Genomic DNA, 24,014 nt, shown 5'->3' on the forward strand with positions numbered 1-24,014 from the left:
AAGCTGTAGTTCGCTTTCTTTGCCTTTTTCCAAACGATTTGAAGTGATTCAAAGTACTTAAGCAAATGACATCAGCTCGGCTGAACTACGTCAATTTGGGTGAGTGAATGAATGAGTGCCATGCTCACTTAACGATGGCTCGTTTCCCTTATTAACTCGTCTGCAAGCCCCAATCCAGGGTCTGTGGACGAATGGTTGTGGACTTCAATAATAATGCATAATTCCCCAAACAATTGCTAATCGCCTGTCATTTGTTAAAAGAGCCAGGCAGTCAGCCAGGCGATTGGGTAGCTCTCTGTACACCGACTTATCAAAATGGCCTTTTGCACCATGAGATGATGTTGTCAAATGGTTTTCGAGAACCAAGGTCCTTGATTTTGCCTAGCCTCACATTACTTTCCTTTGCTATTCGCTATATAAGCCACCTCAATCAATTTTCCTAATCCCCTACTACGAACTCAAGCTGGCGCTGTGCGATTAAAACTTGTTGGCAGTTGTTCGTTGGTGTCTTTGTGTGTGTGTGTTTTTTGTTTTTAAGGCTTATAGAGTGCAATTTCACTTGAATTATGCACTGACTGGTAATTATTCTTAAATGCACTTGTTCTCTGCCTTATAAAACGGAAACGGATATAGTGTTGGCCATTCCAATTGGTAGTTGCTGCAGCCTGTGGCCTTATCCGTGTAATGCATTGGCGGCCATAACACATAAATTGCCTTGGCCGGTCATTTGGTCATATTTTATGGCACCTCGTTTTGGTGTGGTTGGTGGGCATTGAAATCGTTCAGCTTGCGGCTGCAGGTGCAAATGACAAATGTTCAATTTATGCTTAATGAACATGGCTTAACAATGACTTCTAGAGGATATTGAAAGGGACTTGAATGCACGGCATCGTCATTATTCATTGCAATTGAAGTGCCAATGCGAGAATAAAAATCAAAAATCAATAACTTTATTGGAGCCTTGTTTGCTTTACTTGGATAACCAAACTGGCCATTCGACATTAAGAGTTAAAAATCCGTGATTAAAATCTGTACTTTAACAAATGAGAACAAATTTCCTGAATTAAGCCAAAAGCGAGGTTTTTCAAAATCAAAGTGAAGAATTTCTAACTCAAGTATGAAATTTTCAAGTACAGATTTAGAGAATTATGTCAAACCTGAAATAATCAGAAATGTGTATTACATGAAAGAGAGGAAAATGAAGATGGATTTTCTCGACGAGATATGAACTCAAGTTTATGCTGTAATACCTGGATGAATACACCAATGAATGCCCCACGGTGGCCTCCTTTGGTGGCAATTTACAATATGTTATTCACAAAAACAAGTTTTTGTTAACCTTAAGAAAAAAGTAAAGCTAGAGGGGGTACAAACTTTTTAAGTTGTTAATACTTATAACCATAACCATAGGATGAATGGTTTGTTTGTATTATTTGCGAACGGTATCGTGATTTCAAAAGATCTGCGGACAGACATAGTTTAACCGCCTAAGAATGTCAATACGATTCCAACATGCGTGTATGGGATATTATTCTGATACAGCTATAAGGACGGAAGAAATTCGAGAGGTTAGGTATCCCAGTCATATAGATTTTACCATAACAATTGAAGTCGCCCAAAATTGGAAAACAATCTAAGGTCAAGACTCCTTTTGCAGTTGGTTTTCATGCCGACAGTTCAGAGGCAGTAGATGTGTCATAAAACCTATCAGTAGTCAAGTTTTGGTTTGCCATGTTTGATTACCAAGTCGGGATATTGACAGAATTTATAGCTACGCCTTAACATTTACGATTGGAACAATGAGCGTTTGAAAAGATTCAACCGATCGATCTTGGAGTAGGTGTATAGAAAGGATGGTGTTTAGTGAGCCTTAGCTCATCTAGGCGTAATGTAGAAAAAAGTGGATTATTGTCCAAATCGGTCAATAACCTGATATAACTCCCATATAAACCGATCACCCGATTTAATTTTTTGAGCCTCCAGAGTTCGGAGTTATTATCCGATTTGTCTGAAACATTGCATGATGACATCTGTTAACAACAACCTCCACAAGTGTGGTCAAAATTCACGATTTAACATCTCTCACGATTTAAAATCTTGAGCCTCTAGAGGTCCAATTATTATAGGCGGACATGCTAACCCCTTCGCCAAGGTGGCCTCTTGGGCACCTACAAAAAGTAATTTTTAACCAAACATATGAAAACTCCATGGGGCTTTCTTGATATGATCTCGCATTCTCATTTTCTAGTTTCTGCTTATAAAGAGAAACCGTCAAAAGAACTTGAAAATTCCGATCCACGGGGAAAGATTCGGCACAGCGTTCATCGGACACGCTAAACACTGCTGAACGGGGGACCAACCTCTGCGTTACAAAATGAAGTGTGGAGCATGATTTTTTGCCTACTATTGGTTTACACGTGCTTTATGTGACGGTGATAATATTTTCCTGGTACGCTCATGGTCTATGAACAAATTGATTGCGTTCCCATGGTTCTAAAGTAGCTTCCGAAATATTTTAACGTCAATAAGTCATGTACCTTCACGACAGGCTTGATGGAAACGATTGAAGAGCGGCCATGTAGTTGTCTTACGACATCGCACTTTGCGTATCCACATGCAATTTAAAATGTCAAAATTGTCAAATAATATATGATTCATCATTTTGGAAAAATATCTTTGGACCAACAGTTCAAAAATGTAGACTCCACCAGCTAACGCCCGTACTATCGATCCGAGGGGCGCACATTACCTTGCTGCAGCAAAGGTTTTCACACGTCTGATTGTGGCGAGAAACGTTCGATCTGACACTACACGAAAGCTGGACATGGGAAATCTGCAAACACAACAGGCATCTCCACTCGGCTGACCCAATTGCTTGAAGAAAGCACTTCCTGTTCCGATAGTATAGCAGCGCAATGGCAAGCCATTGCCCACTCCATGGAAAGAGTTGCAATATCCGTAGTTGGGTACCAAAAGCTTCTCCCAAGGAACCCACGGTACGACCAAGTGCCAAAAAGCTACTGAAGCCAAGAATGTGGTATGCAGGCAACGTTAAAGCCAGTAGCAACGCGTCAGGCGAATGAGAGTTATCGGAAGAAAAGGAGGGAGGAGAAACGTCTCTTCCACAGAAAGAAGAAGGAAATGGAAAGACGTGAGTGTGAGCGAATCAAGATGTTCAGGAATCAGAATGATGTCCGAAAATGCTACCAAAGAATTAAACATCAAACAAATGTCTTTGGTCAATGGAAATCCTCCTACAGCGACGGAGAAAGAAATCTGCTAACTGATACAGATAGTGTGCTGAGGATATGGAAATAACACTTTCCCAGCTGCTGTTATCCGATCATGGTGGCCATGTGTATACCACAGAACCAATCCCTGATGATGGTACAGAATGCGTACCACCTAGTTAGAACGAGGTCCACGTAGCAGTAACCCGGCTGAAAAACAATAAGACAGCAGAATTTGATGGTTTGCCGGCTGAACTGTTTAATAACGGAGTCAACACAATCTGGCTAGAAGAACTTTTACCGACGATTTACCCGACGATTGGAACCTCCCTATACTATGCACGCTAGATAGGAGACAAGACAGAATGTGCCAACTACATCCCCATCCTCCTCCCTATCCCTCCCTATCCCTTCGAAAGACAAGCGTCAACGAAATAATTGGTCCCTATAGTTGTGGCCATATTGACAAGGCCTAAGGTAAATCCAGCATATGCCAGATCTTTACACTGCTCCAAATCCTGGAAAAGACCCGCGCAGGACAAATCAACATCTACCATCTTTTCGTTGACTACAAGGCCGCTTTCGAAAGCTCTATATGTTCAAAGTTATTTGAAGTCATGTCTGAGTGAAGTATGTGCGTAAATTCACTTCCATCAAATTGGTCGTTGTGGTTTTTTATTGCACTTCGTTAGATTTTAAATTTTTATTTATCATTGCATATTTTAAGGCTATAGTTTAGTTCGTTTTAAGAAATATGTGTTTATTCGAATTCCTGAAGTCACAATGATATGTTTTTTTAATTGGCTTTTATTCTTTTCCGATTAGCTGTATCTCTTTCTTTTCGTTATTGATTTTTTATTGTCTATTTATTGTTGTCTCCCTCTCTCTCCGCAGTAGACAAAAACATCTCTATCCTGTCTAAATCCCTTCCAACGACTTTCTAAGCAGTTTTGTGGTCTATTATTAATGTTCTTCGGTGGCTCAAAGTGCTGCCATGGCAATTTGATTGGTATTTTTCGTTTGTGAAAATTACCAAAATATTTTCAATGTTTGGTAGCAGACTGCATGTCTGGTACGTGATTGCCATTGAGATTCATGCGGAATAATCGAAAACTATTTAAACACGTTTCACATATATACTGCAGTACAAAACGAAATTAGGAGTCTCTACGTAACTCCTCTCAAGGACTGAAAAAAAAACAACTTACTTATATGCCTCATCCCTAAGGCTTAAGGGGTTGTAAAGGCTCAAGTTCATTGTCAAAATAATAATAAACTCCTCATACAACGAAACGAAACAAAACACGAGTGTGGTACAAATCTAGGGAATCTACTTTTTTGCTGTTGTTATTATGATCAATGTTAAGGTTTGCATACCAAATAAGCTGAAGCAAGCAAACACAAAAGCTGTGAGAAATGCAGATAAACGGCTTCGAATCGAAAGGATTCTCCCAAAAGCATCCAATGATAGCTTAAGGGGGGATATGGCTTTCAAACACTGACTTCCACAAAAATATATGTTTTGGTTATTTTGACATTAACGTCAAGTCCTTTTCAGTGCGTGGAATGTGTGTGACTAGGGGGGTATTGAAGTATATTTTTACCAGTTATCCTTTGCCCGGTTTCGTGTGCAGTGTTTTGTTTTAGCCTTAGTTAAAGATTACGTGCCTTACACTTGGCGAACACGAAATTTGTTCACAAACTTTACGTGAGCTTGAAAAAGTAGAACGTGTCAGCAGAACATGCCATTGTTTTCCAGCATTGAAGAGTAGAGCGGTGCGAAAGAATAGACGTTAGCTAAACAAGTTTTTAATTCTATTTTCATAATTTTTCGTGGAAACAAAAAAAAAAAAAAACTCAAAATGTAGTTAACTCTTCAAATTGTATAAACTTAAGTAAATATTTTTTTTAAGTCTTCACAACTCCCAAGTGGTTGGTCTGTCTACTCGTTAGACTGTATTGTGATTTGGTCACAGATAAGGATACGGAAGCCGCCCAAACAAAACCTTCGACAACAACAATTTAACTTCCTTTTCAACTTGCGTGCCATTAAACAATGCCAACATTATTTTATTGTGGTTATTTCATATTTTGCCCTTCCATTTATTTGTTTATATATTTTCTATTTTGTTTTGTTTCCAAAACTGTTCCGAAACAATGGAGCAGGCACAACAATAGAAGAAACATTTATGAGTGCAGAAAAAAACGAAAAAGAAATAGAAATAATTTCAGCTATGCAATATAAGGATTCCCAAGCACAACAGTCCAGACAAAGTGGTATTTAAAGCAAGTTAAACATAGGAATCTGGGAGAGGGAGTAAGGAAATGGCGAATTTTCCTTTGAAGCTGGGGAAACGCATTAAACTATTCAAATAAGTGGAAAACATTTTTGTGGAGGATGCTTGTTGGATGAAACCATAATTGTTTAAGACTGAATAGGACATTTAAAGAAGTTTTAAAGGAATAAAAATGTTGTTTTTTGTTCGAATTGCAATAAAGAAAATTAATAAATATTATTAAGAATTAAAGAATTTTTCTTTCATAGAATGATTTTGTAAATGATTTCAAGTCAAAAAGCAAGAATTTAAAATAATTTTCTGTCAAAATATTTGTTTTTATTCAAATGATAGAAATAAGTGGTAATAATCAGAATCCATTTACTTTTGCTCGATATTACCATTTTTGCCTTCACTAGATCTCTGAGTCGGTCAAAAAACGAGACCCAAGCTATACGAACGTAATCTGCAGGTATTTGGCCCATTACCGGATTTCTTCAGCGCATTCATACAGGATTTAGTCCTATGTTATTCTTTATCTTGCTCTCTATAAAATGGCCCAAACAGAATAGTCCATCGAATCGTCACCTTCGGAATTAGACAGCCACTTTGTTGGCGCAATGAAGTGTCGATCATGATTTTTCGGAAACCAGCTTCAAAAAGTTTTTCCGATAATAACGATTCAATTTGAAAGAGGTCTATGGCGGTCATAGCTGCCCGTACAATCACTCAAGATGGAAAATTACCCCGGGTGGTAATTTTAGGAGTTTACAAATTTGGAAATCGTAACAATTTTCAGTTTGAAAATGTTTCTCGTCAAAGAAGGAGATGTTTCGATGCTAAGCAACTAAGTGCTAAGCAACTTGAGGTGTTTGAGTTCGCCGACAATAGTCAAATATAACGCAATTACGCTTGAAGTCCGTCACGAATAACTTTATTTTTTAATAGACTCAGAAGAAAAAGTCTATAGGCTAGTACTAACTCCACTCGCGGCGAAAATGCCTATTAAATTATTGCGAAATCTGACGGACTCTATTCTTCGCAAGAACACAAACAAAAGTCAAAAATCATCACACAACAATGACAACAGCTTTAAAGCACAGTTGAATGATACCCATTGTATGAGCATTGACACATTGACAATTATTTGAAAAGAAATTGTTAACGACCAAGCGACATGTCGCTACTATTTTACTCATAGAATTCAGTACCACTTCTGTGGAATGTGTTAGCATTTTCTTCGTCACCATCGTTGTATACGCCAATTTTGGAAGTTGATTGGCTCACTAAACTTAACCCAACCATTACTTGACCCCATATCTAAATAAAAGATTTGTACTCTGCTTGCAAATACTTTAACATGAGTGCCACAAAGTCTCTAATAGGCAACCTGTACGTTTAGGTGTCCTTCACGTGTGGGGCTGTTCCTAAGACACTTGAACATAAAATTTAGATGACCGACGATAGTAGAGTACTATCGAATAACTGTAATGCAAATTTGCCCATGAAAATCACTAAGGAACAAACTTTTCATATATTATTGAGTGATGTCCGATTCAAATTTAGGCTCCATGATAAGGGAACTCCTTTTTATAGCCTTAGCCGTGTCCGTCTGTCCGCATATCCGTTCTGTGCTGATAGTCAATCTGTCGTTTTTTTATACCCTCCACCATACGATGGGGGTATACTAATTTCGTCATTCCGTTTGCAACACTTTGAAATATGCGTCTACGACCCCATAAAGAATATATATTCTTGATCGTCATGAAGTCCATCTAGCCATGTCCGTCCGTCCAAGGAGTAAAGCTAGGCGTTTGAAATTTTGGACAAATACTTCTTATAAGCGTTGATCGATTGGGATTGTAGATAGGCCAAATCGGTCCATGTTTTGCTATAGTTGCCATATAAACCGATCTTGGGTCTAGACTACTTGGGACTTCTAGAGAGCGCAATTCTTATCCGATTTATATGAAATTTCGCACGTGGAGATTTGGTAGAACTTTCAACAATTATGCAATGTATAGTTCAAATCGGTTTAAAACTCAATATAGCTGTTATATAAATCGATCTCCCAATTTGACTTTCTGAGAGCGGAGGTGCAGGTGGTGTTTTTCTATGACTTCTTACAGCTATGACAAGTGCAGTCCTTATTAGTTAATAACTTCGTATAGCTCATATATATATATTGCAAAAAATCATTCAAAGAATTTGACAAACTTGATCCATGGTGGAGGATATATAAGATTCGGCCCGCCCGATCTTAGCACGCTTTTCCTTGTTGTAACTAAAGTGGAGATCGCATTTGTTAGCCAATCATCACGAAAATTTGCATGTATCCCTTTTTTAGCCAAAAGACAAACCTTTTTAATTTGGTAAAAATCAGTTCAAAAGTTCAAAAAATCAGATTTAGATAAAGCTCCCATATAAATAATTCGCCAATTTACATTATATAGGGCTTAGTTACAAAAATTTTCAATAGATTTGCATGAAATTTGTTATGGAACATTTCATACTACTCATCTGGAAGCCTTTGCTAAATTTTATCAAAATCACTTCAAATTTGCATATGGTTCTCATTATAGTTTTTAACCTAAAGAAGCTGCAGTCCAATAATTCAACTTCGATTAGTATCTTTTTATGGGAGTAAAAAATGCACTTTTCCAGTTTTGAATGCCGTTGCGTATTATCGAAAACCGATCGTCATGATATTTCGGTTTTCGCTTATTAGGACCAAAAGGAACTAAATGGAGGGTATATGTTGCAAAGAAATACTCCCCTATAGGATGGGACAGTCTAATATATTACATAAATCTATGTACAAGACTTGACACAAATGTACAAATAACTTGGAAATCTATTTAACTACATGACAGCTCAATTTCAATCTTTATAAGCACTCAGTTTCCAAGCATCCATGTTCAGTCTACTGCAGTGCCATTTTACCTAATTTAAAGTTTCATATGAATAAGTTCTTTTCCCACGTTTATTTGCATTACATTGCCTTGAATCTATTGCCACAAAAGAGCTTCTGAAAAGTTTCGCAGTAGTATTCTGTAATGACATTTTTATGGCTCAATCACATTTAAACAAATTGCCGCACATTGGCTGTGTTAAAAACGGCTTCCTCCCTCTCTCTGTTTTTTTAGCACACCTAAATATGCGCTTTGTAACACACGTTCCTAAACCAAATCCCCTGTAAGCTTATCGTTACACTTTCAGAAAGGAAACTTTTTTACTTTTGCCACATCCTTCTCCCTATCAGAGAACCTAGTTTTTTGTGCGCGCTCTAAGCAAAACTTATGACAAAGTGAATACGAACCAACGACATGGCATAAAAAGCATTTTGACGCACTACATCTTATCAATGCTACCTCAAAGATCTGCTAGGGATTGTGGGTGCAGCTTTGAAGGAATAGAGGATACAGACTTGAATCAACATTTGAGAAGGAAGATAGAAAACATTAGTGTTCGCTAGTTGCTTTGTCAAAGTCAGGGGAAAAAACGAAACAGTTGAGCGCTTGATTTTATTCTCTTTTCTTTGTCACGTGAAAAGAACAAAAAAGAAAAAATAAAAAACAAAATGTTGACTTTGAACACTTTTCCGCTTCGCCTAGTATTTTCTCACTGCTGCCGTAGCATTGTGAAAAACACTGTGATGAACAGAAAAGTGCTTGGCTTTTCTTCCTATTCTACTATTCTTTAACGATTTGTTAGAGAAAAGTTTTAAAGGCTGTTTCAATGATTTTCGAAAAGTGTGCGAATAAAATACAATTGTTTCAAGAAGTCCCCCCATCATCTCCTTGTGTTTTCTTTGGTTTTACATCATTCATTAGAAAAAGAAAAACTTATTTGACTGAACTAACTTTTTGATTCATTTTTTAGTTACTTGCAACTTTAATGGAAGTTAGGAGTTTATTTTTTTTTAAGGAATTTTTAGAAGCTGCCGGCTAAGGCAGAGTGATTGGGCAAAACTTTTCAACTTTAAATATTTTTATATAAAGAATTTTAAAATTTAAAACTAAGATATTGTGGAACCAACAAAATTGAAACTACCTTAATGAATCTTAAGGGTCGTTACAGCTTCATCAATTATTAATGTTACTTCATTTGTAGCGCCTAGAAATATTGACCTATAACTACTTATTATACCCTTCACCATAGGAAGGGGGTATACTAATTTAGTCATTCTGTTTGTAACTACTCGAAATATATGTCTGAGATGTCGTCGTGATATTTAATGTCGATCTAGCCATGTCCGTCCGTCCGTCTGTCCGTCCGTCCGTCTGTCCGTCCGTCCGTCTGTCCGTCCGTCCTTCTGTCCGTCCGTCCGTCCGTGTATCTGTCGAAAGTAAGCTAACTTTCGAAGGAGTAAAGCTAGCCGCTTGAAATTTTTCACAAATACTTCTTAGTAGTGTAGGTCGGTTGGGATTGCCAATGGGCCATATCGGTCCATGTTTTGATATAGCTGCCATATAAACCGATCTTGGGTCTTGACTTCTTGAGCCTCTAGAGGGCGCAATTCGTATCCGATTGGAATGAAATTTTGCACGACGTGTTTTGTTATGATATCCAACCACTGTGTCAAGTATGGTTCAAATAGGTCAATAACCTGTTATAGCTGCCATATAAACCGATCTGGGATCTTGAATTCTTGAGCCTCTAAAGGGCGCAATTATTATCAGATTTGGCTGAAATATTGTACAACGGGTTCTCCCTTGACCTTTTACATATGTGTCGAATATGGTCTGAATGGGTTTATAGCCTAATACAGCTCTCATATAAACCGATCTCTTCTTCAGATCCTCAAGGCCGCAATTCTCACTAGACTTGGCTGAAAGTTTACGCAATGACTTCTACTATGGTCCCCAATATTAAATTCAATTATGGTCCGAAATGAACCATAATTTCACATTGTTCTAATAACAAAGCAATTTTTTTCTTTTATCCTGTTTGCCTAAAAAAAGGTACCGGAAATAGAGCTCGGCAAATACGATCCATGGTGGAGCGTATATAAGATTCGGCCTGGCCGAACTTAGCACGCTTTTACTTGTTTTTAATTAGACTGCCATCTTTTCTCGTTTGAGCAACTCCTTTTTTATACCCATCACCGAAGGATGGGGGTATACACATTTTGCCATTCCGTTTGCAACACATCGAAATATTCATTTCCGACCCTATAAAGTATATATATTCTTGATCAGCGTAAAAATCTAAGACCATCTATACATGTCCGTCCGTCTGCCTGTTATAATCACGCTACACTCTTTAAAAATAAAGATATTGAGCTGAAATTTTGCACAGATTCTTTTTTTTTTGTCCATAAGCAGGTTAAGTTCGAAGATGGGCTGTATCGGACTATATCTTGATATAGCCCCCTTATAGACCGATCCGCCGATTTAGGTTCTTAGGCCCATTTAAGCCACATTTATTATCCGAATTTGCTCAAATTTCGGACAGTGAGTTGTGTTAGACCCTTTGATATCCTTCGCCAATTCGGCCCATATCGGTTCAGATTTGGATGTAGCTGCCATATAGACCGATCCTCCGATTTAGGGTTTTAGTCCCATGAAAGCCACATTTATTATCCGATTTTGCTCAAATTTGGGACAGGCCTTTGTGTTAGGCTCTTCGACATTTTTCTGCAACTTGGTCCAAATCGGTCCAGATTTGGATATAGCTGCCATGTAGACCGATCTATCGAATTTAGGTTTTGGGCCCATAAAAGGCGCATTTATAATCCGATTTCACTGAAGTTTGACACAGTGACTTATGTTAGGCTTTTCGACATCCGTGTCGTACATGGTTCAGATCAGTTTATTTTTAGATATAGCTACTGTACTTATTGGTATGTGGTCCAAATCGGAGGATATTTCAATATAACTGCTATGGGACATAAGGTATGCAATTTTCACCGGATTTTGATGAAAGGTGGGTATCTAAAGTTCGGCCCGGCCGAACTTAACGTCTTTTTACTTGTTTAAGTTTAAGGTTCTGCAATGGTATTAATTATGCAGATTAAAGTTTGACTACAAACTCCTACCCCCTTAGCCCTAAATTCCAAGATGGCACCTACGCTCCCTTCCATCTGTTTATAGGTTAGGAAATGCAGAATCAATAAATCACATAAAGTTTGAAGTCTGATATGACATCCCCGTCTGCCTTGCCTGCCTGGTGTCGTCCAACTCTGTGATTTATAACTTTAAACTCGATTAAATTTTAGTCCCGATTCAAAAGTGTTTTCTCACATGCCCAGCGAGCGATGAATCCCCCATCAACAACAGCATCAGCTCTGCAGATTACATTCTAGTGCCAAGTAGTCGTAGCCATTTGCACTTCAATCGCTTAGAAGTGGAAGAAAAGCAAGAAACAAAAATGGTTGTTGGGGAAAAAAACCTAAAATCTAAAATAATTTTGCCCGCATGGAATTGTCAACCTTGTTTGTTTGGTGGTACTGCTTTTCCGCAGCCTTCTGTTATGCTGCGTTTTTTAGTTTTTTGTTTGTTGCCTGAGTATGACGCCATTTTCACGTTCATCGACCAAGAATGGGGGAAAAAAGGGTTTTTGTACCGCTGATGAAGTGGCTGAGTGAATAAAAACAAAGATGAAAGGAAAACGTAGTGGCGCAAAGCAAAGGAGGACAGCAACGAAATGCTACGAATGTAGGAACTGAGCTCCATAGAATAAAAGAGTCAAATGGAGCCGGTGCAGAAGTCTTCACCATCATCGTCATCAACATCATCATTGCATACAAAGTCCTCGTCATCCTTGGCATTGTCGTTGACAGTCATTCCATTTGGAACACGGCTGACGACCGATGACTTTACCCTTTTCCCGTGGCAGCTAAAGCGACAACAGTTATGGGACGAGTGACAAATATAATGCCATGTGCCATAAGAGACGCAAATGATGACGTATATTTTGTCGCGTGTTTCCGTAAAAAAACAACAACACTGACATCAGAAACAGGAAAATAAAAGGTTTTTCACTTTTGTGTGGAATAGTGCTGCGAGTTGGCAAAGCGGTATTGTGAACTGTATAGGTTTGTGTGTGGGTGTGTGTTGGAATGCTCTTACAAGGTAGCTATGGATGACGTAGGGGGTTCATTGTGTTTTATGGTGAAAAACAATTAAAGATTTTCTTCCACTGAAAAACATCACATTCCCCGCTGACTCATATGCTTGAAGTCGGCGCAAAAAACTTGGCCATTTCGTTGTTGTTGACTGTGGTGGCGTTAGGTTTTCCACTCACCGCCTTCTTGTCCAGACAAAAACACAAAACGTTTAAATGACTTTTCGCAACGCGACAGCGAAAATTTCGTTTTAATTAAATTTAACTATGTTTGGGTGTATTTCTTGGATTTGGGTGTATTTCAATTTGAAATGGATTGATATAAACCCAAAAGTTTAAATGATGACTTACCATTTGTTGTTGATTTTTTGGTTTCTTGTGGAGATCAGGAACTTTGAAAGAGGTCACCGCCTCGATCACCTCGGCCAATAGTAGGCCATCTCGGCAATCTGATGAGAGGTCGGTGACCTTTCTTTTCGATTTGGCACGTTCCAGATAGTAATTGGCCCAATCGGTGTAGATCTAGAAAAAAGGAAAATATTTCAAATTAGAAAAAGGCATGTAGGCAAAAATTTGAAATGTTAAAAGTCTTGAAAAATTAATAAAAATTTTATTTCAACATTTTTCAAGTTTAACTTTTATGAAAAAATTAATCAGATTTAAAATTCAATGAATTCCCTTAATTTCCTCTAAATGTTTTTATGAAATTCAAATTCCTATAAAATCCTCTTATATATAAAAATGTATTTGTCTTTGTTTGTTCCGTATAGACGGAACTGTGAAACTTTCACAGATTGTGTAGGTTGGTCTGGAAGGAAACATAGGCTTTAAAATTGGTTTGATATCGTGAGGGAGGCGGACCCACCCCCTTACAATATGGGACAATATGTGACACAAATGAAAGGTATCAAGAAGCAGACACCGAATTAGGTTATCCAGGAGCAGACCACAAAAATAGGTTTTTTGGACGACCATGACAATATAAGACTCAAATGAAAGGTATTCGGGAGTAGATTACGAATATGGTCACGAAAGGAGGAAAAGGCTTTATAATTTGATGATATCGGAAGGGGGCGGACCCTCCCCCATTACCCAAAATCAAAAGTGAACCGATCGGAACAATATGGGTATAGAATGAAAGGTACTGGAGAGCACAATACAAATACTAATATTAAAAATTAGGCTAAAGTTCCCATCGAACCGCCCCAACCCCAAAACTCCCCCAAAAAGACATATTGGACGTTCATGTCAATATGGGGCTTAAATGAAAGATATTCTGGAGTAGAAAACCAATCTGGCTTACACAATCAGATCGAAGTATAGGGGGTCACCCCAACCCCCAAAAACGCGCCAAATGGGCATATGACCTATCATGACTACATGGGACTCGGTTTGTTTGTTTTTTCCGTACAATCAAAAACGGCTGAACCGATTTTCTTAAAACTTTCACAGACTGTGTAGGTTTTTGTGCTATATAATTTTTACATATCGGATGGTGGCGCACGCTCCCCCTTCCCCCAATAACGCCACCCAAACCCAAAAGCGGACCGATAGGCACAATATGGGTATCAAACGACAGGTATTGGAGACTAGAAAACGAATATGTGTGTTGAAATTTGGGTACAAGTACCCATCGGGCCGCCCCAACCCCAAAACTGATAAATTTAACGTTCATATCAATATGGGACTCAAATAAAAAGTATTCGCAATAGGTTACAAATATGCCACACAAAAAATTAGGTCGCAATATGGGACGCAAATGAAAGGTATTTGGGAGTAGATTACGAATGTGACATTAAAATTTGCGTCCAAGTCTAGGTGGCGTTTTTCTTCCTAAAAATACCCCAAATAGGTTAATTGACCCATTATGACAATATGGGACGCAAATGAAATGTATTTGAGAGTAGACAACGAATTTGATATCCAATTTTGGAGCCGAGTTTTTGGGGGTACGCCCTACAGCACCCCCTAAACTGAACTTCATTTCCGACTATGGCAATATGAAACTCAAAGCAACGATATTTGGGAGTAAAGAACAAATTTGATACTTATTTTCAGGGCAAAGTGCCGGTGGCCGTCCCAGCGCTAAAACACCCTGCAAACGGGTCATACTTACCGGCCATGGCCATGGGACCATGGGAAATTTATTGATTTTAGGGAATTTATGTTCATTTTCGGAACAAAAATCCTGGGGTCCATCCCACCCTTAAACACAATTTATCTACCGATTTAAATACAACTTTACATTACCAAATCTCGAGGGTGGGCAATTCCACACGGTCAGTGGAGTAAAGCTCAAAAAAGTTCTCAAGCGTTCCCATATTTGGCAATATAACCGAGACACAGTAGGGTTGGCTGAATCGATTTATGCGATTTTTTTACTACAATAGTAAACTAAAAACCTACAAAACTGTGCAAAATTTCAAGTGCCTAGCTTTAACCCTTTGAAAGTTAGCGTGCTTTCCACAGATAGGCAGACGGACGGATTAGACTAGAGCGACTTAAAATGTCATGGCGATCAAGAATAAATATATACTTTGTGGGGACGTAGACGCATATTTTGATGTGTTACAAACGGAATGGCGAATATAGTATACCACCATCCTATTGTGGAGGGTATAAAAACGCCCCCCAAACGGGCCTATGGACTGTTTCCCGAACAAAAGATATATGCAATTAGAGTGCGAATCCGGTATTTACGTTTTGGGTCGATAGACTGAGGAAAGCTCTCTGTAACTCGCAACTATTTTCTGAAGGACTTTTCCGTTGTGTGTGTTACATCTTTGAGGTTTTCCAACTTCAGAGTATTATCCGCCGTTACAGCGGAATGTTGCTACCATTCTTACGTTTGCCAGGCTTTCTCAGGCTTCAATAGCATTTAGTTCTTCTGTCCCTTTAGTTCTTCTTCGGACCTGCTCAAAGGTCACCGACAGCAGTCGTACGTTCTGCTGTCGGTGCACTCTGAGCAGCTCCGAATATTCAAATGGATTATACACTAAAAAAATTTGTCCCAAAATTTAAGATTTTTCCTTATTCGTAGGATGTTAGCAATGAAAACCAAGCCAAAGAAGCAAAACATTAAATTAAAGATGCAATCTTTCAATTCAAAAATTTTGATCGCTGATTAATTCTAGTTTTTCTTTATAGATGGCTGTCCAATTACTATTTTTTGAAAATTTTCTTAAACTTACCATTTTAACCTAAAAAAATTAAACAATTGACGACGCTTCTATTTGTAAGGCTATTTTGCGTCTACAACTACGGTCCACTGTTGTTTTGTCTCAAGATCAATTTCCTAACTTTCAACGATATTTTCATCTTAATTTTAGATTTTTGCCTTTATAAACAAGACTCAAAGTTAAGGATTTATTAACCTACAATTTAAAATGAAAAATCCTAAATATGAATGAACATATTTTTCACCAAAGGGAATGTTTCTTAAAAATGATGGAAAATCGATCATCTTTAAATTAAGTTTGCTAATTTTTGGCTCGAATTTTTTAAAATTAAGCCAAACATTTTTTCAGTGTATCTACATCTTGTTTGCCTATTCCAATGTAAAGGGTGATTTTTTTGAGGTTAGGATTTTCATGCATTAGTATTTGACAGATCACGTGGGATTTCAGACATGGTGTCAAAGAGAAAGATGCTCAGTATGCTTTGACATTTCATCATGAATAGACTTACTAACGAGCAACGCTTGCAAATCATTGAATTTTATTACCAAAATCAGTGTTCGGTTCGAAATGTGTTCAAATTTTGACAAATTTTGTTCAGCGATGAGGCTCATTTCTGGTTGAATGGCTACGTAAATAAGCAAAATTGCCGCATTTGGAGTGAAGAGCAACCAGAAGCCGTTCAAGAACTGCCCATGCATCCCGAAAAATGCACTGTTTGGTGTGGTTTGTACGCTGGTGGAATCATTGGACCGTATTTTTTCAAAGATGCTGTTGGACGCAACGTTACGGTGAATGAACACATTTCGAACCGAACACTGATTTTGGTAATAAAATTCAATGATTTGCAAGCGTTGCTCGTTAGTAAGTCTATTCATGATGAAATGTCAAAGCATACTGAGCATCTTTCTCTTTGACACCATGTCTGAAATCCCACGTGATCTGTCAAATACTAATGCATGAAAATCCTAACCTCAAAAAAATCACCCTTTATTATGTTATTTTTATACCCTCCACCATAGGATGGAGGTATACTAATTTCGTCATTCTGTTTGTAACTCCTCGAAATATTCGTCTAAGACCCAATAAAATGATCGTCATGACATTCTAATTCGAACTTACCATGCCCGTTCGTCCGTCTGTTTGTCGAAAGCACGCTAACTTTCGAAGGAGTAAAGCTAGCCGCTTGAAATTTTGCACAAATACTTCTTATAAGTGCAAGTCGGTTGGGATTGTAAATGGGCTATATCGGTCCACGTTTTGATATAGCTGCCATAGAAACCGATCTGGGATTTTGACTTCTTGTACCGCTAGAGGCCACAATTCTTATCCGATTTGGCTGAAATTTTGCATGAGGTGTTTTGTTATGGTTTTTAACAATTGTGCTACGAATAGTTCAAATCGGTCCATAACCTGATATAGCTGTCATATAAACCGATCTGGGGCCTTGACTTTTTGAACCACTAGAGGGCGCAAGTATTATTCGATTTGGCTGAAATTTTGTACAACGGCTTCTCTCATGACCTTTAACATACGTGTCAAATATGACATGAATCGGTTTATAGCCTAATACAGCTCCCCTAAACCGATCTCCCTATTTGACTTCTTTAGCCCCTAAAGTGCGCAATTCTTACTAGATTTGTCTGAAATTTTATACAATGACTTCTACTATGGTCTCCAATATTCACTTCAATTATGGACCGAAATGAACCATAACTTGATATTCTTCCAATAACAAAGCAATTATTTTCTTTTATCCTTTGTTTGCCTAAAAAGAGATACCGTGGCAAGAGCTCGACAAATGCGATCCATGGTGGAGGGTAGATTCGGCCCGGCCGAACTTAGCACCCTTTTGCTTGTTAATCATTTACTTGTATTGTAATACATTGTTGGCCATTTGTTATGAAACTTAATTTGGGCTTAAGGTTTGTTGTTTTCATTTCTTCGTTGGATTTTGTTTTGAAACACATGAACGATTCATTAATAGTTAGTATATGTGTTGCAGTGAATATTTCATCTATACCCGTTCTTATAGTAATGTATTAATTCTAGAGCCAAAATTACCATCTATTGAAACTAGGCCATTCTATCCTCATTACCATGTCCAAGGGATTTGCCATGAATTCGAGCTTTATTGAATTGAAATAGACGTTATTTTCATTTAGCCATTATCCCATTTTAATGGCCCTAATTAGTTTTGGCACCATGTGTTACATAACTATATTCGGGAAGCTTGCCGTTGCTGGCCAAAGAGAGAGAGAGAAAGAATCCATTAAAGTCTTAAATAACCTTTTGCAGCTATTAGAAAATCATTAGCAGGGTGGTCCTTTAAAACAATTACAGGCTCGCAGCCATAGTCAAATGCACTTTGGGCAACATATGCAAACTTCGTTCATGGAATATTTACTAAGGCTAATGCGTGAAACCTCTTCCTATTCTAGTCGGATGGGAATGGGTGGTACTTCCTTTTTATTCTAGACATAGAAGTCTCTTTGGCTCTATCGTAAGGATTCAAATTCATCCTTTTCAATATTCAAGGCAAGACAAGAAAGAAAGCTTAAAAGATGAAGTTTTGGGTTATGGTTCTACCAAAGTAAATGGAACCTTGGAAGGAATTAGGGATATTAGGGCATTTGGGTTATTATGATGGCATACCAGGCAAACGAAAAGACCATTAGTCTTTATGCTTCTGAGGAGCTCGATGAAAGGACCATCTTAATTATTATGCCTGAGTTAATTTAGAAAAATTCCGTAGCAAGTTTGGAAGAATCAACAAATGTTTCTTTCCAACCCCCTCCCCATCCCCATTAAGGGTCAAGTGAGTTGCTGTTGAGGGTTGAAATGAAGATATTAAATTTTCTGATATTGTCTGTGGCCAAAATGAATAGCACTAGGCATATCGTATATCTTTGTTTCAAACTCTGTTGATTTGTTGTAGGGCTTTAAAGCAGTTGATTAGAACAAATTGATGTTGTTTAACAACTCAAACATGTAAAATTGCAATGCACACACATACACACAGAATAGATGCCTTTAATGGCTGCTCTAAACTTTAAGACAATATAAAATATTTGATCCCTCAATTTGAAGCCCAGACATTCATCCCAGAAAAGGAAGGGTTTTTGCTCCTCTCGGCGAGTCTGTGTGTCGGGGGAGGGACTGCAAATCTGGCAATTTTGTTTGGTGGCTTTGGCATTGTTTATGTGCCATGGTCTGGAGCTTTCTTTAGGATTTAGACGTTATCCTGCCATACAGACAAAATACATAAAATGGGTTTTACTCAGCTAGTGCTCTGTGTCAAGGACCAGAGTAAAGCAAAGTCAAGTTAGCAGCATCAGCAATGGAATGTTAGGTTTATGTTTTTGTGTAAAGTTTTGCAATTCAATTAAAGTAAGATTGTAAACAAACCTTGGCATAGTCGGCGATATTGTCACTGGATCCTTGGTAGCTGACACAACGTCCCAGCATTTTGGTGGGATGTTCTCAGGCCTTAATTTATGTATGACAGCGGCATTTCCCCATTCACTTGGGTATGGGCGCACATGATATGCAACAAATAGTTGATTGTATACACCAACACGCCTAAATATAGGCAACACTTTTTGTTTTCCACATTTTTATATGTCTCTTTAAATAAAATTCTAGTTGATCATATACTGTTTGTTAAGGGGGCGCAAAGTATGTCTGGCCAATTCATTAAATATTCCTTAAGAGCCAACCCAACAGCATCTTTTCCTGTAATAATAACACCAATAAAAACAACAATAATAATAACATAAATTTTCCCTAGGCCACATAAAAATGTTCCCGTTAAACCATAAAGTGTTATCTTTCCAACACTGTAGTCCCACCAACCGTCTGTCCACCGACTTTAAACGAACTTCGTTCATTCATTTTTAACAACACCTAAAAGTATGTCAAAAGCAATGTTACTTTGCCGCCTTCTCAAAGCACCCCGCCTTTCATTTCACCCTTCGTTGGCCTGTCTACGGAGAGGGAGGGAATAATTTCCTTTATGCTTTGGGTTTATCTAAAGCACAACACTTTGTCAATGCCCAAAAACGGCGGAAGAGAAGAAGGTGAAACCCTTTTCGTTGTTGTTCATTGATAAGACATTTTGCAAGGCATACTTCTAGGCGTAGATGGTAACGCCTGCTGAGCTAATTGAAAAACTTACAAAGTCTCAGCCGCCATATCCTGCTGGCGAAAATGGTGGTGGTGGTGGTGGTGGTCGACGGCGACTATGGTGATTGTGGTGACTTAAGGTTAAACACATCAAACAAGGACTCAACAACAGGTCTTTCTACCTAACAATTCGTTTGGCCGGCCAAAGCTTTTTGCATAATTGCTTACTTTGTTGAACAGTTGTTGTTGTTGTTGTTTACCCTTGTCATCAGTGATTTCTTTTGGCCCATTTATCACCACACTGAGATTTAAAATCGAAATCAAGAAAGGAAATGTTGCGTTAGGAGTGGAGGAGAGTGCAGAAAACGAAAAGGTTGTTTTAGTTAATGGCTTTTCTAATCAAAGCGAACAAAAGGAGGACATTTGTTATTCATTTATTACCATGGGCCAGTGACAAATCAGCAAAAAATCTGCTAAGTTTTTTGATTTCCCATTCTTTGGCCATTTAAACCCCCAAAAGAAAAACCAATAATCGTACCGAGGAAAGGTGTTCCATTTTTATGGGGCTTTTAAAAATAGACTTTGATTTCTCAAACTGGCGTTTCTGTTCTTATTTTTCTTAAATGACTTACGAGGTATTGGAAAAAGGTGCTTTTAATGCCGAATTTTATTTTCCCATATACTCCCCAAAAAAAGGGAGAAGACGGGTTTCTTCTCCCTGATAAGAGATAAGGCAAAAATGTTGGGAATAATGTTTGCCATCTCCTTTTTCTTGTCGCCTTTTGGGAGGAGTGTTAAATGGGTTATTTCTCATCCTAAATAATGTTAGGTGCAATTTCGCTGTAAGAAGGTGTAGACACGGAAATTTGTTCAACACCTAAAAGGAGTATCAAAGTGAAGATAAAAGTCGAAATCAGCAAATTTAGCAAAACATTGGACTAATCTCAAGTCAATTTAAAAGGAAACTGGAGTTAATATTTGATTCCCACCTTAATACAGTTACCTTGTGAAAATGGTTGTGTGTCTGGGTTTTAACGAAATGTTTCTGCTACTGAACACTTAATGCTATTGTATATAGAAATTTAAACATAGACAATGATAAATTTCGATTGATAAAAAGGGAACTATGTCAAAAAAGTCGATATGAGTCCTAGCTTTGAGTAACCAATCTAAGTATTTCAATACAACAGATTCATATCAGCACCGCTTAAGCATTTCTTTACTGTTATTGAGAAACATGTGGTCCTTCGACAGAAATATTTCACAGGTTTGTAATAAAATCTTTATGGGAGTGAAATTTCTTGAACACCATTTTTTTTAGATCTGCGAATATCCAGAATTCCTTCTTAATATGATTTAGTACTTTTGGGATGTCAACATGCAACTGTAGCTCTGATGTTGAAATTGATTTTCTACCATATTCTAAGGCTCACAACGTTGTGTTCGTTTCTTGGCATTAAACACACGATCTAGGCCGCCAATTGGCCGGCCCGAACGTGAAATAAAATGTTAACCGAACTCGCTCCTCAATAAGTCCATTGTTACGCTCGGTGTGTGGCATGTGGCACCGTCTTGTTGAAACCACATGTAATGGGTGAAAAAATAATATGGATATCATCTCTCGATAGCACTCACCATTCACAGTTACGTTACGATTCGCATCATTGTTGAAGAAGTACTGTCCAATGATGCCACCGCACCAAACTGTGACTTTCTGGATGCATTGGTAGCTTTTGCAATGCTTTTGGCTGATTTTCACTCAAAAATCGACAATTTTCTTATGAGTAAAATGAGCTTTGTCGTTGAACACAATTTGAAGACGATGAACTTTCTTAACAGAGTTTGCATTTTGATAATAACATTCAATAATTTGCAAGCGTTGTTCGTTTGTAAGACGATTCATGGTTAAATTATAGACCAAACTGAAGACGGTTAACATTGAAACAAAACACGAAACGTACGTGACCCGTTTAAACTGGTGTTGCCAAAATGATAATAGCAAAAAAAATCTACCTTTACTTCCTCAATTTAGAGTTATTTCTAATTAGGATTGCTATTGTTAGACTATTGATCTCTTTAACACATAATGGTCATTTTATGTTTGTACTTTAAAGCAACGCATATTTTACAGACAAAAATTTCGATAAATCTAAATGTTATGTCTAATCATAGACACTTGCTTCTCCTAACCTATTAATCTGCTCTAGAAAAATTCTAGCTTGCGTTAGGAAAGGGATATCCTAAAGAAATTTGGATTGACGTTAAGAAGACTAATGAAATATCCTAACAAAAATTCTTCCCGTCATATAAGCTTATGTTATAGAGAAAAATTGGCTTGTCGAAAGCCGGCAGTTTTTTGTTAGAAAAAAAAATAAAACAAAAATTTTTTTTCAAAATTTTTAGCAGTCAGATTTCTGATAAACCGTTTTAGTGTCTTGCTCCATTTTATGTGGCTTTTAAGAGCCTAAGACCTTAAATTGGCGGATCTGTCTATATGAGGACTATATCATGATATAGTCCGATATAGCCCATCTTCGAATTTAACCTGCCTTTGGAAAAAAATCTTTGCAAAGTTTCAGTTCAATATCTCTATTTCTAAAGACGGTAGCGTGATTAATGTAAGTAAGCGTAATATCAAGTTTGCCTCTGTTCCTTAATGGAATGCTCATGGGCAAATTTTCATTTTCATTTTCAAGCGCGATTTCAACAAACAGACGGATGGACGGACATGGCTAGATCGTCTAAAATTTTTATGACGATCAAAAGTATAAATCTATTTGATAGGGTCGGAAATGTATATTTCGATGAGTTGCAAACGGATTGACAAAATAAATATCGGTGGTGGGTGTAAAAAGAAATATATGGCGATAAGACTACTACTTTTGACAGCAGATGCGATTTTATGTCAAAGTCAATGGTCATAAAATATTGGAAAAAAAAATTTTGTTGCAGAAACATTGTGGCCTTTTGAATAAAAAGAACTTTAGTTTCCCAATTTTTTTAAATTTTATTAAAAAAATTGTTAAAAAGAAAATTAAAAAAAAATACTATATATATAAATAATAAAATCTTTAAATGGTGAATATATGAAATTTCATCAAAATCGGACAAGGAAATCGAGGGTCAGGCGTTAATGGGTTAAGTCAAATATTTAAACGATAACAGCATTACACAATTTTGATTTTCATTAGAAATAATATTTTCGATTTCAAGTCACGAACTATCGACTTGCTCTCAATTGAAGTTTGTCGGATTTGTAAGAGTTGTGTCCAATATGAAAATGAAATTTTATGTCAGAGATACTCTCCCATATGTATGACTTGCCATACAACGCTAACGTAAAAAGCTGAACACGGAGCAACATCGAGAGCCGTTGCCATTATCTAGCGTTCGAAGCCATCAATACAACTTCCAACAGATGCACTAAATCATGTGCTTCCAAGGAAATATTGTAATTGTTGCAGACAAAAAATCTGTCACTACACGAACACATGCATTGAAAAAAGTATAGCTAATAGACAGGGTTGGCGAGCGTGGTTAATAATGGGGTATTTGTATCATAGAGGCGTTTTCGTAATAAATACGATACAGATGCAACATATCAACGTACGGCTCTTGAAGCCATCACACCTAATAAGGTTGAAAAGTCTTCTAACCACAGACGAAACGCGTCTTCTAACCAAAGACGAAACGCGTCTTCTAACCAAAGACGAAACGTGTGTATTGCGATCTCTGGCTTTCCTATTCCATTTCCAAAGAAAATCTCCGATCATTGAGCTCGTCTCGAAAGAGAAACAAACAAAAATTTAATGATTTTCGCCCTAACAGGCAAAAAACTTGAAATAAAAAATCTCGACTTAAAAAACAATGAAACAGAAATTGATTCGTATGACCGGCTGTTAAAAAGTCGAACAGATGAAAAAGTACACCCTGAGCACGGGGAACTTAGAAAAATTGCTTTCAATGTTGTTGTTTCTGAATGGAATATGAAAAGCTCGTATCGAAAACAAAATCCACCACATGTGTGGTGGTCATGTTGACAGGCGGATTTGTGCTTAAGATCTCAACTATAAGTACTACGAACAACAGGCTGTGAACTGTAGGACTGTGTCAGACGGACGGACATAGTTCACGATGGT

General features: G+C 37.6%; 1 protein-coding gene across 1 annotated transcript in view; it reads right to left on the bottom strand.

The window, feature by feature from the left end:
• The window catches only part of LOC106082850 (dentin sialophosphoprotein-like), a 147,608-nt gene that overhangs the window by 25,458 nt on the left and 98,136 nt on the right, over positions 1 to 24,014 (bottom strand). The window contains exon 2 of the mRNA XM_059365010.1: positions 12,926 to 13,096. Within this exon, the coding sequence (XP_059220993.1) occupies positions 12,926 to 13,096 (171 nt within the window). The remainder of the gene's footprint in view (positions 1 to 12,925; positions 13,097 to 24,014) is intronic.

Source organism: Stomoxys calcitrans, chromosome 3 (genome assembly GCF_963082655.1).
Source record: "Stomoxys calcitrans chromosome 3, idStoCalc2.1, whole genome shotgun sequence".
In the NCBI taxonomy this organism is placed as follows: Eukaryota; Metazoa; Arthropoda; class Insecta; order Diptera; family Muscidae; genus Stomoxys; species Stomoxys calcitrans.